Genomic DNA, 16,853 nt, shown 5'->3' on the forward strand with positions numbered 1-16,853 from the left:
TATCCCGGCCCCAGACCCAAGCGCCACCCCTCCCACTTCCTCTCAGCCTCTGTGGGGTCTGTCCCTGCGGATCTACTCCCAGATCGCTCCCCAGAACCATGACACGCTCTGCTCCAACTGACTGGAACCTAGAATCCCTGTCTGACCCCTGTATGCCTTTTGAAACACGACTTGCTGGAGTCTTAGCCCGGGGTCACCTCTCCTCTGCCCAAACTCCTACTTCAAAGATCAACTCAAAGGTCCCTTCTTCCTTCCCTGTGACCCTCCCCAAGGAGGAATGAATTGTCCCTTCCTTCTATTATCATCAGTTGCATCTGTTACTGATCCAATTAATTCTATCAGTTCTGCTTATTTTAGAATGCAGTTTCTTTCCTCAGCCTTCTCGAGGGTGGAGATCTGGTCTTTCTCCCTTCTGTACCATCAGCTCACAGTGGCTGGCATAGAGGTGGTGTTCAATTTTTACTGAATGATAGGTACACCGAGAGGTGGAATTTATGGGATATTTAGCTCAGTCTTAGGCCTGGAATGTTCCTATAAATGGCAACCTCACATCTCAGTGGTCCCTGTTTGTCGGGTTGTTCTTGGAGGTATTGGCACCAAGGATAAGTAATTCGCAGCTGAGAGGAAAATGGTACAAAACAATATCCCCCATCTGTGCAGGCTTCTGTAGTTCAGAGCCCACTCGAATCCCTCACCCACTCAATCCTCACAACCCCAAGGCAGGCATGGTTTGCCTCAGTTGACTAGTGAAACACAGGCCTAAGAAACCAAATGCTGTGCTCATGCTTGCCCAGGTAGGAAAGGATGGGGATGGAACTCATCCCAACTTGGGAATAAAACAGCTCAAACTGCTTCATGAGTCCTCTTCTGGGGAGTGAAGAGTTCAAGGAAGGAGAGCGGAGCATCGTACCCGGGCCTGCTGAGTCTTCCACAGGTCTTGGTGAAGCTTCTGGAGGGCAGATGCCACCGCCTCAGCTGACAGGGCTGTCAGGAGGGGCCCTTTCTTAAGGAGGAGCCTAGCTCCATTCTGGTCTGAAAAAATGAGGAAACACCTCCTCACTTGGCTGCACTCTGAAAGGAAATAGCCAAACCTCCCCAGATACGGCCTTGGCCTTCCCACGGATCCCTCCTCTCCCCAAAGAACCCCTTCTGAGCAGTTCATTTGTCATGAACTTTCTGCATTCCTATGTGCCAGGAGCTATGGCGGGCATTAGGTAATACTAGCTGTCATTTGTTAGGCATTTAGTAAATGCCAGGAACTGTGTGACCTATTTTACTTATGCAATCTCATTAATTCCTTAGAAAAATCCTGAGAGATGAGGCACCTGGGTGGCTCAGTTAGTTAAGTGTCTCACTCTTGATTTCAGCTCAGGGCGTGATCTCAGGGTCATGAGATCGAGCCCCATGTCGGGCTCCGCGCTCAGTGGGGAGTCTGGTAAGATTCTCTCTCCCTTTCTCTCTGCCCTTCCCCTGCTTGTGCATGCACGCTCTTTCTTTCTAAGAACAAAAAATCAAGCTCAGAGAGGACTGAATTAATTCCAGGGTCTGTGGCCTTAGCCTTGAGGCAATAATCCCTAGTCCCCGCAGGCCCCCGCCTTCTCCCCCCGAGGGAGCCAGGCCTGGCTTCGGCCCAAAGGCCTGAGTCCATGGGTGGCCGCCGTACCTGGCTCAGGGCCCCAGAGGGAAGCAGAGTCTCCCCCACCGCGCAGCTCAGGCTGGCTGTCCCAAGCGAACCCCAAGGCCTGCTGCAGGACAGAACAGAGGCTGGCCAGCTGGGCCTGGGCCTGGTGCCCAGACCGCCGCTCTGCCACCAGCGCCTCTAGCTGCTTCTCTGTGCTGTGCAGTCGGAGCTGGACTTGGGCTGCCCTGGCTTCCAGGGCCCGCAGGGAAGCTCGCAGCTCCTGCTCTGTTACTCGAGACGCCTCCAGCTCCTCCAGCAGCTGTGCTTCCTGAGCCAGAAAGTCAGCCTCCTTCTCCTTCACCTCCTGCTTCAGGACCTCCACCTGCCAGGAAGGCAGTGTTGTCATTCCGAGCCGACACCTTCTCATCGGACCCTCCCCGGCCTCACCCCAATCAAGCCCTGGGCCCATCTTGATCAGGGCCGGGAGGCTCAGCTCTCTAGCGGGTAAGGAGGGCTCTGGAAGGGGGCACCTGGGTGGCTTAGTCGTTGGTCGTCTGCCTTCGGCTCAGGTCATGGTCCCAGGGTCCTGGGATCGAGCCCCACATCGGGCTCCCTGCTCGGCGGGAGGCCTGCTTCTCCCTCTCCCACCCCCCCTGCTTGTGTTCCCTCTCTCGCTGTGTCTCTGTCAAATAAATAAAATCTTTAAAAAAGAAAGGAGGGCTCTGGAAGGAGTGTTACCCTCAATCTGACCTGCATGCCCACCAACTGACTCCTGTCACGTGGGCCTAGGAGATGCAAATGGGCTGTAGCCCTAGTCCCCCTGGCAGCAATGCCAGCCCCCTGCTTCCATCAGAACTCGAACTCAGAAATCGAAACCCTGACACTGAGCCTGCGTAAGACCCGTCACGATAATGGCTACCATATAGAGAATACCCGCTGTGTTCTGACACTTTGTATGTTCCTATAATGGCTAAGGAACTGTCATCCTTGTCTTATGGATGAAGAAACTGATGCTCACGCAACCTGGAAGCGGGATTGCTGGGAGCCAAATCCAGCACTGTCTAATGACTGCACCTGGTCCTTCTCCACGCTAGTCTCCCTTCCAGCTCTGACCGGCTCTCTCTGCCCCTCCCAATTCCGGCTTTCCTCTGTGCCCAAGGTCGGGGGTCCTGCTGTGAGCAGACGGGGTCCTGAAGTTTTCTTGCTGCTGCCTACCTGATCTGTGTAATGACCTGTCCCGCTGCTGTGTCTTGCCAGGCTGACCAAGCACACTTAGACGTGGCCATGCTTGACCCAGGCCCGTGTGAGCTCCGCCCCTCTAGGCACCATGTTCTGGGCTGTCAGGCCCCTCACAGGGGCTGTTCTCAACTCTGGGTCAGGTTCCCAAGCCCCCACCCCACCCAGTTCTGACTTGCGCCTCCTGCCAGGGCTGCTGAAGCCCCAGCACACCCTATAATACGCAATAAGAGAACGGTCCTCTTTACGGGAGGATCCTGAGCAACTGGCTTCTCCACTCCAGGAGCAAGCTTCCACCGAGGAACGGGGCCCATGAGCGGCGTGGGGAGTACCTGGGCACTGAGCTCTTTCTGCCCTCCCTGGGCCTCCTGCATGTCCTGGCGCAGGGAGCTCAGCTCTTGTTGTCGAACAGAGTCAGCTTCTTGTAAAACAAGGAGCCTCTGTTCCTTTTCCATCAGCGACTGAGTCAGGCTAAAGAGAGGCCAGAGGGCTAAGGTCATTCTCTCAGGGAATGAAGAACTACTTTCTCATGCTAAACACTGCATTAATACTTAAGAGAGAAATAGTAAAATAACATGACAGCATAACAATGAAAGTGCTCCCAGGTACTTCATGCACGTGATACCTCCTTTCAGCTTCAGTTTCTTCTTCTCTGGCAGATTCCAGAAATACGTATGCAATACCTCAAATTCAACGTGTCCAATGCTTCCCATCCCTTCTGCTCCTCCCTCCCCCCAGTCATCACTACTATGCTCCCTAGCTCAGCGAACGGCACCCTTATCCACCCAGTGCTCCAACTTGGCAGCCTTGACCACATCACAGAGTTCTCCCTTTACCCCACCTATGTCCAATCAGTGATGACATATATAATAGACTCCAACTCTTTCAACGTCCCTTGAGCTCCTTCCCTCCTCCCCCTACCCTGGTGCAGCCTTAGTATTTCTCAGGCAGACAACTGCACCCACCTCCTAACATGTCTTGCTGCCCATGGTTGCATCAACGAGAGGATCTGTTCCTCTTTAAGCTCTTACATCACTGAGAAGACATGCCATGCTTCACCTGGATGGCCGTATCTCACTCCTGAGGTTTCTTGCCCATCACTACCTCTTCTGATACATCATAAACTGGATCGTGTCAATTTCCCTGCTTAAAACCCTCCAGTGGTTTCCTACTAAACCTAAACTAAACTACGTACTCCTGGCCGTGCCCCACAAACCCTGAATGACACAGACTTGCCCAGGTCACACACCCGTCCTCATTCACCAGGCTCTGGTCACACAGTGCTTCCAGTGTCCCCAAATACCCTGAGTTCTGATCCGCCTCTGGCCCACTGAGATTCCTGCTCCTGCCACAGAGCTCTCCCTCACCCCTTTGCCTGGCTGGTTCCAGTTCATCTTCAGTGATCAGTTTAAATGCAACCTCCTTGAGAAAGGCCTTCCCTAAAATCTTACCTAAAGTACAACCCCATGGGATGCCTGGGTGGCTCAGTCAGTTAAGTGTCTGCCTTTGGCTCAGGTCATGATCCCAGAGTCCTGGGATCGAGTCCTGCATCGGGCTCCTTGCTCAGCGGGGAGCCTGCTTCTCCCTCTGCCCCTCCCCCTGCTTGTGCTCTCTCTCTCTGACAAATGAATAAAATCTTTAAAAAAAATAAATAAAAATAAAGTACAACCCCACTCTGCATTTTGACTTCAGCATCCTGTTTCTTCCCTCCACACCATGTAACATAACCTGCAATGATTTCTCTGGGGGATTACTTAATTAACGTCTTCCCCACAAAACCATAAGTTCTGCCAAGGCGGGGGGGCCATCCCCAGCCCCTGGCATACTGCCTGGTGCCTAACATGTGTTCTCTAAGTATTTATATACTACATGGATGAAGTGTAAGCTACGGGGACCACATCCTCTCCACACAGCCACCTGTACTGTCCAGGGCTGGAGACATGAGAGGCTTGGTTACCTGAGTAAAGAACTGTCCACCTCACAGTGACCACAGTAGCTAGACAGGCAAAAGCCTACTCCACGGCCTGTCCAGCCTACCTGGCTTTCTCTCTCTCCAGCTCCTTCTGCATTCGGCTATACTCCTGGGCCTCCCTCAGCTTCTCCTGAACCTCTTGCTCCACCAGCCTCCTGGATTCATCCCTGGAAACCAGCTGAGACTTCAAGTCCTCCACCTGGAAAGAAAACGCACGAGGGTCAAGGACAGGGGGCCCGCGGCGGGGAGGCTTCTCACCCAGGGCTCCAGGGTCCTTTGAGGTCCCAGTCACTGGCCCATTTCCAATGCTCCGGGGGTTTCCGCCAACGCTTACACACTATTCTTAGCACCCCGTCCCCAGTACCATTCAGCCTCACCCTTGTCTCCCAGTCTCACGCCTGCTGGGTAAAGGCAGGCACAAATCAAAATCTTGGCTGAATATAACCACCCAAAGGCAAAGTGATAAGTGATGGGCAAGTGGACAGTAATTGTATTTTTTAAAATAAACAATCAGAGGGGCGCCTGGGGGGCTCAGTCGGTCGAACGTCTGTGTTCAGCTCAGGTCATGATCCTAGGGTCCTAGGATCAAGCCCCGCATTGGGTTCCCTGCTCAGCGGGGAGCCTGCTTTTCCCTTTGCCTGCTGCTCCCCCTGCTTGTGCTCTCTCTTTCTGTCAAATAAATAAATAAAATCTTAAAAAAAAAAACCAATCAGAACACCAGCTGATATGGGATTCTGAGAAGGAAAAGCAATGAGAGTAGAAAAAGCAACCTGGTATATTAAAATACTGGATCCCTGGGGAGGGTGGGAAGAATGATGGGCACTGGGGCTGCCTACGAAAAATCTAAGTTCTGTGGTCACACAGGGAGAGATAACTATCCCGGGGCTCCAAGGGCATGTGCCCTACTCTAACCACCCTTCCGTTTTCCTCTCCTTCCCAAGCAGGGCCAGGGCTCCCCTTTCCTACAGAAGGAGCGAGAGAGCCTGGCTATGCTGCGGGGAGGGCTGCAGGGCTGGGAGAGAGGAGGCACCTGCTCCTGCAGGTCCTTCTTAGCCTGCTGCAGGGCCCTGCACTCTTCTTGGAGGGCAGCAAGGGCGTCTCTGTTCCGCTGGCCTGCCTGCTCCAGCTCCCGCCGAGCCTCCCGGAGCCGGGTCTGCAGCATCTCGGTGGTCTCCTGCAAAGGGAGAAGACCACAGTGAGCAGAAGAAAGCTCCCACTAGGGCCTGCATCTTAAAGTCTCTGTCATGTAAATACTGGCTTTTCAACTGGGTTGGCGGCAAAAGCTGAGGCAGGACCCAGCAATCCACCCCGTTTCCACGATGCCACCTCAACCCTCACCTCCTATTCCATCTCCTCCCTCACAAAGCGTGCTGGCTCACCCCGGCTCTCTCCATCAGGGCCCCTGAGTAGCAGTCCCTCACCCAGACCACTACAGCAGGCTCCCATTGCGTATCCCTATTCCCACTCCATGCCACCAGCCCCTGCACGCATGCCCCCCCAACACACACACTTCTCCACTCAGCAGCTAAAGTATTTTTTAAAATACATGTAGTAAATCATGTCCCGCTCTGCTTTTTAAATACCATCCAACAGCTTCCCAATGCCCTTAGAACAAATTCCAAGCTCCTCCCATGGCTGACCAAGCGCTCCTGGGCTCCTGCATCCCTCTCCACTCGCCCCTGAGCCTATCACGCTGGAGCCATGTAGCCTCCTTTCTGTCCTGGCACTCCCCGAGACCCTTCTGTCTGTCCCACTGCCCTTATGATGGCTATTTCCCCTGCTGAAACTGTTCTTCAAATAGTTGGCTTTTTTTTTTTTTTTTAAAGGGCTTTCCTAAGGGGCACCTGGGAGGCTCAGTTAGTTAAACATCTGCCTTTGGCTCAGGTCATGATCCCAGGGTCCTAGGATCCAGCCCCACATCGGGCTCCCCGCTCAGTGAGGAGTCTGCTTCTCTTTCTCCCTCTGCCCCCCACCCCCCGCTCATGCTCTCTCTCTCTCTCTCAAATAAATCTTAAAAAAATAAAAATAAAAGGGCTTTACTGAGATACAGTTCAAGTATCACACAACTCACCCGTTGAAGCATAATGCTGTCAGAGCTCATCTCTACTGCTGCCTGCAGCTGGCTCGTCAACCTTCATGTCTCGGCCCAAATGTCACTTTCTCAGTGAGCCCCACCCCCGACCACCTTGTTCAAAGTGGCCTCCTGTGACTCACTCTCGATTACTTCACCCTACCCATCTCCCTCACAGCACCTCTTACCACCTGCGATTAGCTCATGTATTCTCTATCTGCGTGTTTTCGTCTGCTCTGCCACTAGAACGCAGGCTCTCTGAGGACAGGGACCACGGGTGTCACGTTCCCTGCTGTGCACACCTTGATGTTTGTCCTGGCACGGCACCTCGCCCAGAACCTGGTGCACAGAAGCACCAGAGGGCTGGTCACGCCACCCTTCCTCCCTGCCCGGGACCGCCCTCCATACCTGCTCCTTTAACTTCTGAACCTTCATGTCCTGCCTCAGCCGCTCCAGCTGTTGGCTGGCATCTGCCAGCTCCTTCTGGGTCTGCAGCAGCGTCTCCAGGAGGGACACCCTCTCCTTCTCTGTTTCGAGCTGCATCTGTGGAGGGGCAGGGAGGCAAGGGCTTGCTGCCTCCGGGGTCACCACACTCACCCACTAGGCCGCAAACACATTCTAGCTGCTCTGGGCTCCTCCAGCAAATGGGGAGGGTGGTGAGGGCCAAAGAAGGTCTGGACCTGCTTGTTAAGAACCAGGAAGTGCCAAGATTGTCCCTGGTTTGTGAGCTGACAGGATGTGGCGAGCACCGGCCCTCCCTCAGGAAGTGTGACATGCTGTCTGCCCTGCAGCTAACGCGGGGGCCACCCTGTTCACTAGCAGCAAAGGGAGCAGGCACTTCTCTTCTGGAAGCCCCCTGCAGCAGCACCCCTGGGAGTGGAAAAGGAAGTGGTCAGAGGTACAGGGAGTCGCAGCTCCAATCTCCCCAGCTTCCCACCTGGCAGAGGGCGCTCTCCGCCTCCGCCCGTTCTTCCTCCCTCTGCGTCCGGATGGCCTCGGCTTCTGCCCGCTGTTCCCGCAGCCTCATTTCCAGCTCTGTTTTCTCCCTCTTTAGGCTCTCCAGGGCCTTGTCCAGTTCCTGCCGGTGCCAGGAGCGCTCCTTCTCCTGGTCATGTGAAGGAAGCACTGTTAGAACCCGGTGGGTGAGGAGAAGAGGCAGGAGAGGGGCTGGAGCAGAGAAGGTCCACACTCCCCAGCTGAGTCTTTGGTACCTCTCTTGGCCAGTCTCCCCATCGATTAAGTGAGGTTGCTAACTCCTGCCTTACCTATCTCATCAAATGTCATGAGAATCAAATGAGATTTTTAAAAAAAAATCAAATGATACATTAAAAAGTCTTTTCTCAAGTGCAATTCTCCCTAATATAAGTTACAAATATCTGTTATTTTAAATCAATCACACCACAGTTGATGTTATAACTATGAACTGAGGAAGCAGATTGGTTCTCTGCTGCCCATTCTCCCCTACTTTAGGCACATAATTCCCAAACAAGCAAACTTCCGGCTGCCATCTTTCCAGCAAGTCTGCCTTGTAATAAAGAGTCAAATCACAAATACGCACAAGGCACAAGTCAACTTCCATTTCTAGAAACTTGACAAACAAGATCTCTGAACCCTCTGGCTGCAAAATGGCAAAAAATACTGGATAAAATATTAAATATATGTTTTAATGTATAAGTGAGCCAGCAGGAATTTCACAGGAGTTAAAAATCAAAGCAAGAGGGCGCCTGGGTGGCTCAGTCGTTAAGCGTGTGCCTTCGGCTCAGGTCATGATCCCAGGGTCCTGGGATCGAGTCCCACATCGGGCTCCCTGCTTGGCAGGAAGCCTGCTTCTCCCTCTCCCACTCCCCCTGCTTGTGTTCCTGCTCTCGCTATCTCTCTCTCTGTCAAATAAATAAATAAAAATCTTAAAAAAAAAAAAAAAAATCAAAGCAAGACTTGTGACCCAAAGAGGTAAATGAGCACAGAACTGGGTTTCTCCTGGAGGCATCTGCTATACCTAATAACCTTGAAAATTCACCTTAATGCTACGTGGGGAAAAGAAAACATAAGACAAGGGTGGGGAGTCCAGTAGAAGATTCCCACATAAAGCTGGACCCCTGAAGGGCTAACCATGGGTCAACAAACTATGGCATGTGGGCCAAATCTGGCCAGCCTCCTGTTGCTGCATGGCCTGTGAGCTAATAGTGGTTTTTACATTTTTAATGGTTAAAAAGAAGTGGAAAAAAAAAAAAAAAGACTTTGTGACATGTGAAAATTATATGGAATTCAAGTTTCAGTGTCCACACTTAAAGTTTTATTTGAACACAAACATGCTCATTTGCTTACATATTGTCTACGGCTGCTTTTGTACAACAGCAGAGACCATAAGGTCCACAAAGCCTAGCACGGGGCCCTTTACAAAAAACTTGCCTATCTCTGGGCTATAGTGCTCTCAGTAGAAGGATAAACTTGAGAGAGAGAGAGATGAAAGAGGAGAGAAATGGGGAAGAAAAAAGGAGAGAAAGTAGGAGAGAAAACAAAACAATAAACCCCACAGAAGGAAACAGCAAGAACATTTGTTTGTTTCAACCTTGGCACAGGGTAAAAAAAAAAAAATCTCCCTCAAGAAGTCAACCACAACCTGGTCTTCATGTGGGTGCAGGGCCTAAATGTGACCCCAAACACTTTCAACAGAAATTTTACTTCATTTTATTTTAAAATTTTATTTTAAGGTAGTTCTGGGATGCTAGAACCTTTAATCCAACACTACTAGTATAAGTGACCTGAGTTAATTTCTATCATATTTCTATGCCTCAGTTTCCTCATCTATAAAAATGGGGATGACAACAGTGTCCTCCTCTTATTCTAGGAAATTCCTAACAGAAATGCAAGCAAATCTTCTGAAGAAAAACTCCTTCACCTTAGGCCTAAAAGGATTCTGAGGCCTTAGAAAATGAAAAGTTCTTAGGCCTTAGAAAAATTTCTAAGGAACACGAGCTCAGAGTCAAGAATCACAAAACACATGAGTGAGAACCAATGGAAACAACATATAACAGAGTCAGGCCCAAATAGATTTTAGTTATTGGTATTATTAGACAGCATAAAAATGTTTCATGTGTTGAAAGAATAAAAGAGAGGATGAAGATATAAAATAGGGAAAAGAGATTAAAACATGACCAAGAAGATTTGAAAAAATAATCAAATAGAATGTCTAGAAATAAAAAAAAATTTAGTAAGTGAAATTTAAAACTTGGCAAAAAGACTACATAGCCGATTAGACATGGCTGAAAGGTGAGTTAGTGAGAAGAGATCTGAAAAAATCATCTACAACACAATATAGAAAAAGAAAAATGAACATGAAAAATGTAAGAGTTAAGATACACGGAGGTTACCGTAAGAAGGTCTGACACACAACTAATCAGGGTCTTCTTGATACCAACAAATGAATAATCAATATGTTAAGAGAAAATAACAATAATCCTAAATTTTATACCCAGTGAAACTATCCTTCAAGAATAAAAGTAAAATGGAATGTTTTCAGACAATGAACTACCAACAGACCCTCACCAAAGAAATTCTATTTCAAGGAGGAAAATAAATCTAAATAGAAAGTCTGATATGCAAGGAGGAATGATGAGTGTAAAAAAACATCATTTTTTCAGTGTATCTAAACAAATATTGATTGTATAAAACAAAAAGTCAAAATAATTTATGGTGTTAACAAACTAGTTAAAACACATTGCATAAAAGAGTATATGGGTCAGGAGGAGCGAATGTAGGTAAAATGTTCTGAGGTCCCTGTGTCATTCAGGAAAATGGTAAACATACCGATTAACTTGAGATTTTATTAAGTACGTATTTTTTTGTAAAGATTTTATTTATTTGACAGAGAAAGAGAGAGCACACAAGCAGGGGGAGTGGCAGGCAGAGAGAGAGGGAGAAGCAGGCTTCCCACAGAGCAAGGAGCCCGACACGGAGCTCGATCCCAGGACCCTGGGAACTGAGCCGTCCATGCGCCCCTTAAGTACATATTTTTAAATATTAAAAGAAACAACTAAAAAAAATTTAAAATTAGAGAATATGCCATCCAAAGTAATAGAAAAAAAGAACTGAGAAAAGACTACAACTTAATCATCCAATTGAACTCTCTAAAAGAAGTTAAGAAAGGTGACTTCCCCATCCCAAAAAGATATAAAAAGGCAGGAAAAATAGCAAAGGATGGTGGAAATAAATCCAAATATACCTATAGTGACAATCAAAGCAAATGGACTAAATTATATAATTAAAAGACAAAAGAAATACAGTTCTGAATTGGGCAAGAAGGGGTCCGAGGCATTCCTCTGCTCCCTTTACATCCTGGGGCCAGTTTAACAATCCTAAATCCCAGAATCCATGCTTAATTCTCTGTACATAGCAAAACAACAACAATAACAGCTAACACAAATATAGAGCTTGCTCTCTGTCAGAAATTGTTCTCAGGGTTCTCCATATATTACTCATTTACAGCTAGAAACTGGATTTTTGCATCTTGGTGACTAGGTTAGTCCTATTCAGATTTCACTCTTAAAAGCAGCAATATCTGGCCCAAGAGTCAGCACGTGGAGTACTCACGGGAGGGAGGCCATGTCTGCCTCTCCTGTCCCCAGCCACATCCATGACCCACCCATTTCTCCTGGAGCCGGTTCACCTCCTCCTCATGGGCGGACTTCTGCTGCTGCAGGGCAGTCTGCCCCTCTTGCTCAGCCTGGGCCAGCCGACTGGATGCTGTCTCCCGCTCCTGCTCTGCCCGGCTCCGCTCGGTGTCCAGTTCCAGCTTTAGGCACCTCACTTCCCCTGAGATGCCAGACACAGGTGATCTCGCACTAGGCCTCTGCCCTCCTCCTTTCACCCCTCTCCCCAGGTCTCAGGAACAACTCCCATTGCCGAGGCCCTGGGCCTGGCTAGGGAAGGACCTCAGATAACTTCCCACTGCCTTCCTGGCTTTCCACATCCCCATGGAATGAAGTGTCCCCATCCCAGTTGGGGTCTCACCTTGAATGACTTCCTTGGCGCGAGTGACCGTTTGAATCTGGACCTCCAGCTGCCCCTTGGTGACCTCTATCAGAGAATTTTGTTGTTGGGCCTCAAACAGACTGCTCTCCAGTTGCTCCTTGGCTGAACTGTCAGGTTCAGGAATCAGGAAGAGTTCTTACCCATCAAGCCCCTTAACTTTCCTTAAGAGGAGTTGGGTTCTAAGTACTGACTACTCAGAGAAATTAGGGGGCAATTATACACTCATAACTCATTTAGGACCCATATACTTTGGGCAGGGAACTCAGTTTGGCTACCCCTTGCCTCACAATGCTCCCTCTGCCCTTGGCCTAACTGGGTCTGGGCCCTACCTGAGCCCCAGTAGTTGTTCAGAGAGGTCCTGCCGGTCTCGCTCCACAGCCTGCAGCCGCACCTCAAGGGCTGCTCTCTCCCGTACTAGGGCCTCCTTCTCCTGGACTTCCCGGGCAAGCACTTCTTCCTGTCGCTTTGTCTCCTGATGCAGCTGCTCCAGCTGAGCTAAGGCTGCCTCCTGCTGATGACGTGCCTGAGAGGAAGAAATCGGCAAGATACAGAGCGGAGGCAGGATCTCCCCCCGGTTGCTATCAGCAGGTTAGGGCCACTGGCCCTTCAGAGGTTCTGGACCCAGCTCTGTGAGTCCTGATGATTGCTTGCTCATACAAATACTACTTCCTGCATCAACCTATAGAACTTCCAGCCCAGGAAGCATGCTCTCCTTTGTGCAAGACCCTGTGTGTTAGGGCTGCAAGAGAACTACCTCTAAGGAGCTTTTAGTCCTAAGTAGTAAGACACACAAAACATCAGGAAGAAACTGATCAGTCTCTGAGAAAGGGACTCTGGGAAGGAAGATTATCATTTTTAGGGCAGGGAGAAGTTTGGTAGAGGAGAAAGATGACCTTTGAGCTGAGTCACTGGTTCAGAAAAAAATTTACTGAGTTGTTGCTATGTGTTAGACATTCTGGTAAAAGATGGAGGAATAGGGGCGCCTGGGTGGCTCAGTCGGTTAAGTGTCTGACTCTTGGTTTCACCTGAGGTCATGATTTCAGGGTTGTGAGACTGAGCCCCACATTGGCTCCGGGCTCAGTGTGGAGTCTGCTTAAGTGTCTCTCTCCCTCTCTCTCTGACCCTTTTTTTTTTATTTTTTATTTTTTAAAAGATTTTATTTATTTATTTGACAGAGAAAGACACAGTGAGAGCAGGAACACAAGCAGGGGAAGTGGGAGAGGGAGAAGCAGGCTTCCTGTGGAGCAGGGAGCCCAATGCAGGGCTTGATCCCAGGACCATGGGACCATGACCTGAGCCGAAGGCACACGCTTAATGACTGAGTCACCCAGGCGCCCCTAGAGTTCTCACTTTTTATGATGAGTACGTTTGATACCTTAGTGTGATGGAATCAGTTTTGTCTTCTCACCTCACTTAGTTTCTCTTGAATTTCTTCCTTCTCTTCTTGGATGCCCCTGAGATCGGCCTGCAGCTCAGCCCCGCTCTCCTCCGCCTTCTGCAGCTGAGCCTCCAGGTGAGTGTTCCTTTCCTGAAGGGCTTCCCTGCTCCTCTCGGCCTCTGCCAGGCCCAGCTGCAAAGCGTTTCCTGCTTGCTCTGCTGCTTCCATTCTGCTGCACACACACTGGTTCTCCTGTTCTAACTACTGGTCAAAATGGGAAAGGCGTCAAGGACAAATGGTTACAGTTTATGGATCAAGTGCTAAGACAGAAATCCAAGTGAGATGAGACTCTATTCTCCAAAGAGGAACACAGGAGGGCCTTATACGAGAGGGGGACCATGCGTTCATTTGCTCTGGTGCCTGTCGTATTCTAGGTACTGGATGGGTTGATGCTGGGCATGGTGATTAAAAAGGCAAAAACCCTACTCTCAGAATTCAGAATAAAGGGAATCTGAAACATTTCTAGGGCTCAAGGTAACAGGAGTAGTGAAGAGACATGTTAAATTTGCAACCTCTAGAGAAGATTCTTTCAGATGTAGGCTCTTCAGCAGATCCTTTTCTGGTGATTGCTGTTATCTCATGCAATGGGATTAAACACCTAGTCTTCCTTCCAGAGGACACGGGCCCTGGTGATTTTACTCTACAGCCCAAAGGTGGTTCTGCCGGAGGTGTGAAACGGGACTATTTTTAATGGCTAAGCTCAGGCCTTATAGTCTTGGCTGTCCTCTGCACCACCAATGTTCCTTTTGCTCATTTCAGGACCATATGTGGGAGCTGATCTGTCTTGGGCTAATCTATTACGGACTCTCCCCTGTCATAGGCATCAGCTTTATCAGTCACTGGCTTGCCTTCTGTCAGGGCGCAGACCTACCCTGTGGATCGGAGAAGTCTTTGCTCACCTGGAGAAGCTGCTCATTCAATCCAACTTTATCTAAGGCCAAAGCCTCATTTAAGGCACTGAGCTTGACAGCGGCAGCCCGAAGATCGGCGACCTCGGCCTTCAGGCTGTTCTCAGAACTCGACAGCTCTGCAACGGACTGTTCTGCCTAAAAACAAAGAGAGTTAAAGGACTGTCTTGTGCCAGCTCCCTCGCTACGGTGAGCAGCTCACGTCCCCAGCACCTGCTGCTGTCCTGGTACAGAGATCAGACCATTCCTTCCCTTACATTCGAAACAAGTTTTCCCTCATTCAATCATCGAGAAGTAGGAGCGGAGCTCACAGTACAGAAGCACAGACACCAGGATGTACCAACAACTAGAACTGCAATGACTTCGTAGACAATGTAAGCACCCAGTGCTCTGGAAACTCAAAGAAAGCGTTTATTCAGTTTGGGAGAATCAAAAGTGCTTGGTAGAAGAGCTGGCAATGAAGGTGGGTATTGAGAGAGGAGGAAGAATTTGTGCTTAGAGGGAGAGGAAAGACGCAGTCCAGGCAAAGGGAGGAGGACTCCAGAAGCAGCAGAGTCATGAAAGAGCAGGGCGAAGCTGAGGATGTAATCAGTGCTGGGTGGCAGGAGCTGAGGTGGAATAGGGAGTTAGCACAGGATATGGAGAGAGGAGGAGGCTGGAAGCAGTTTGGGGCAGATGCAAAGGGCTTTGAACGTGTCCCCAAGCAGCTCGGAAGCCACTGAATGGTTACAGGAAGGAGGCCAATGTTACCGGATTTACACTTTCGAAAACCATTCTAACCCCAACGTAGAGAGTACATTAGGAGGGACAGAAGCCAAAAGCAGAGGCAAGTAAGTGATGCAGGGAATACGAAGGGTCGTGGCTGGGAAGGTGAAGAATGAAGCAGGCTGCATGCCCTTTGCCTAGAAACACAACTTTCTAAGCACCCCTCCCCACCCCCAGCAAGCGAGGGGTGGAGGCCCACGCACCCTGGCCAGCGCCGCAGTCACTTCTGTTTGCTCCTGCCTCAGCAGCTCTCCTTCCAGGCGACTTGCCTCCAGGGCCTCCCGAAGAGTGATCAGCTCACTGAGCGATTCTGACTGTTTGGCTTCCAGGCCCGCCAGCGACTCCTGACTAGGATAGGAAGGAGAGGAGGCTGGGGGCAATCTCAGGGAGTGGCCACACTCCAAAAGGTACAGGAGTGTGATGACCTTTGCCATGCAAAGGAATGAAGAAGGTCTCTAAAAACCAACCAACCCTCCACGACATACTAAGTGAAAAAAGCCAGACATTGGGAGAAATAAGAATATGCATAGGGGTGCCTGGCTGGCTCTGTCGGTAGAGCATGAAACTCTTAATCTCAGGGTCATGAGTTCAAGCCCCATGTTGAGGTGGAGCTCACTTAAAATAAAAAAAATAAAATTTAGTTATAAAAAAGAATATATGCATGTATTTGCATGAAGCAGCTGGAAAGATAAACAAGAAAGCAATTTAAGGGGCGGCTGGGTGGCTCAGTCGGTTAAGCGGCTGCCTTCGGCTCAGGTCGTGGTCCCAGGGTCCTGGGATCGAACCCCGCGTCGGGCTCCCTGCTCAGCGGAGAGCCTGCTTCTCCCTCTCCCTCTGCCTGCCTCTCTGCCCACTTGTACTCTCTCTCGATCTCTCTGTCAAATAAATAAATAAAATCTTTTTTAAAAAAAAAGAAAGCAATTTAAGTGGTTGCCTACAGAAGGAAGGGAAATGGGATGGATGAAACAGAGAGGAGGATCTCTGTGTTTGTCTATTATTTATTTAGTTAGTTTTTAGAGAAAGGAAGGGGAGGAGCAGAAGGAGAGGGAAGAGAGACTCTTAAGCAGGCTCCAATGCCCAGCGCGGAGCCCGACGCAAGACCCGATCTCACAACCCTGAAATCATGACCTGAGCCGAAAAGGTGCTTTAACCGACTGAGCCACCCAGGCACCCCTGTGTTCGTCTTTTTAAATAGTTTAAATAGTTAATAGTTTAATAGTTTTTTAAATAGTTTTGAATTTCAGATCATAATAAATATTGATAAATGTGTGCTCAATTCACACTAATTAAATTTAAAAACATATAATTATCTTTGTGGGTTGTCTATTCTTCTCCTTGGTACAGGGGAGACCATTCCTTGCATGAGTCATGATCCTTATAGCAGTCCTCCAAGATTCCATTATTCGTGCCTACCGGCTGCAAGGAGCAAGAGTGCAGGAGAGGATGGGGATCTACCAGAGGTGAAGAACACAGTCCCTGCTACCAGTTACTGAAGACCTACCACATGCCAGGCTCTATGCCAGCATTTTGCAAAACAGCGCTCTAACCTTCCCAGTGATCCTTCAAGGTAAATACTAACATTCCCATTTCACAACTAAAATAATCTGCCCAAGTGGCGGAGCCATAATTTTAACCAAGCTTTCGCCAGCTCAAAAGTCCTTGCTTTTTCTATGACACTATATAGAGGAATTCATAGATTCGCTAGGTCTCTTGATTCTGAAATTCCCTTTTTTTTTTTTTTTTTGCGATCTCAGTCTTTAATGGCTGCAGGGCCTCCCACACCCAGGCCCAGTGCTCGGGCTCAGATCTTG

The 16,853-nt window shown here is 49.4% G+C and overlaps 2 protein-coding genes across 13 annotated transcripts in view; both read right to left on the reverse strand.

The window, feature by feature from the left end:
• Positions 1 to 16,853, reverse strand: part of CEP250 (centrosomal protein 250) — a 53,286-nt gene that overhangs the window by 16,993 nt on the left and 19,440 nt on the right. For 10 of the 12 annotated variants that reach the window (XR_014149100.1, XM_081832840.1, XM_081832845.1 and 7 more), the window contains 13 exons: positions 15,246 to 15,390; positions 14,269 to 14,415; positions 13,340 to 13,570; positions 12,261 to 12,454; positions 11,911 to 12,038; positions 11,543 to 11,712; positions 7,838 to 8,005; positions 7,309 to 7,443; positions 5,860 to 6,003; positions 4,895 to 5,028; positions 3,190 to 3,328; positions 1,664 to 2,003; positions 911 to 1,032 (listed from right to left, as the gene is read on the reverse strand). Coding sequence is in view for 11 of the 12 variants with exons in the window: in XM_081832840.1 (XP_081688966.1) it covers positions 911 to 1,032; positions 1,664 to 2,003; positions 3,190 to 3,328; positions 4,895 to 5,028; positions 5,860 to 6,003; positions 7,309 to 7,443; positions 7,838 to 8,005; positions 11,543 to 11,712; positions 11,911 to 12,038; positions 12,261 to 12,454; positions 13,340 to 13,570; positions 14,269 to 14,415; positions 15,246 to 15,390 (2,197 nt within the window). In the remaining variant the exon portion in view is untranslated. Of the gene's footprint in view, positions 1 to 910; positions 1,033 to 1,663; positions 2,004 to 3,189; positions 3,329 to 4,894; positions 5,029 to 5,859; positions 6,004 to 7,308; positions 7,444 to 7,837; positions 8,006 to 11,542; positions 11,713 to 11,910; positions 12,039 to 12,260; positions 12,455 to 13,339; positions 13,574 to 14,268; positions 14,416 to 15,245; positions 15,391 to 16,853 lie in introns of those variants that run through there. The other 2 variants (XM_081832842.1, XM_031017716.2) reach the window with 2 other exon arrangements.
• LOC145723738 (elongation factor 1-delta) overlaps positions 16,366 to 16,853 on the reverse strand; it is a 1,469-nt gene continuing 981 nt past the window's right edge. Inside the window, exon 2 of the mRNA XM_081832233.1 lies at positions 16,366 to 16,458. Within this exon, the coding sequence (XP_081688359.1) occupies positions 16,366 to 16,458 (93 nt within the window). The remainder of the gene's footprint in view (positions 16,459 to 16,853) is intronic.

Source organism: Leptonychotes weddellii, chromosome 10 (assembly GCF_054177405.1).
Source record: "Leptonychotes weddellii isolate Sample4059 chromosome 10, ASM5417740v2, whole genome shotgun sequence".
Taxonomy (NCBI): domain Eukaryota; kingdom Metazoa; phylum Chordata; class Mammalia; order Carnivora; family Phocidae; genus Leptonychotes; species Leptonychotes weddellii.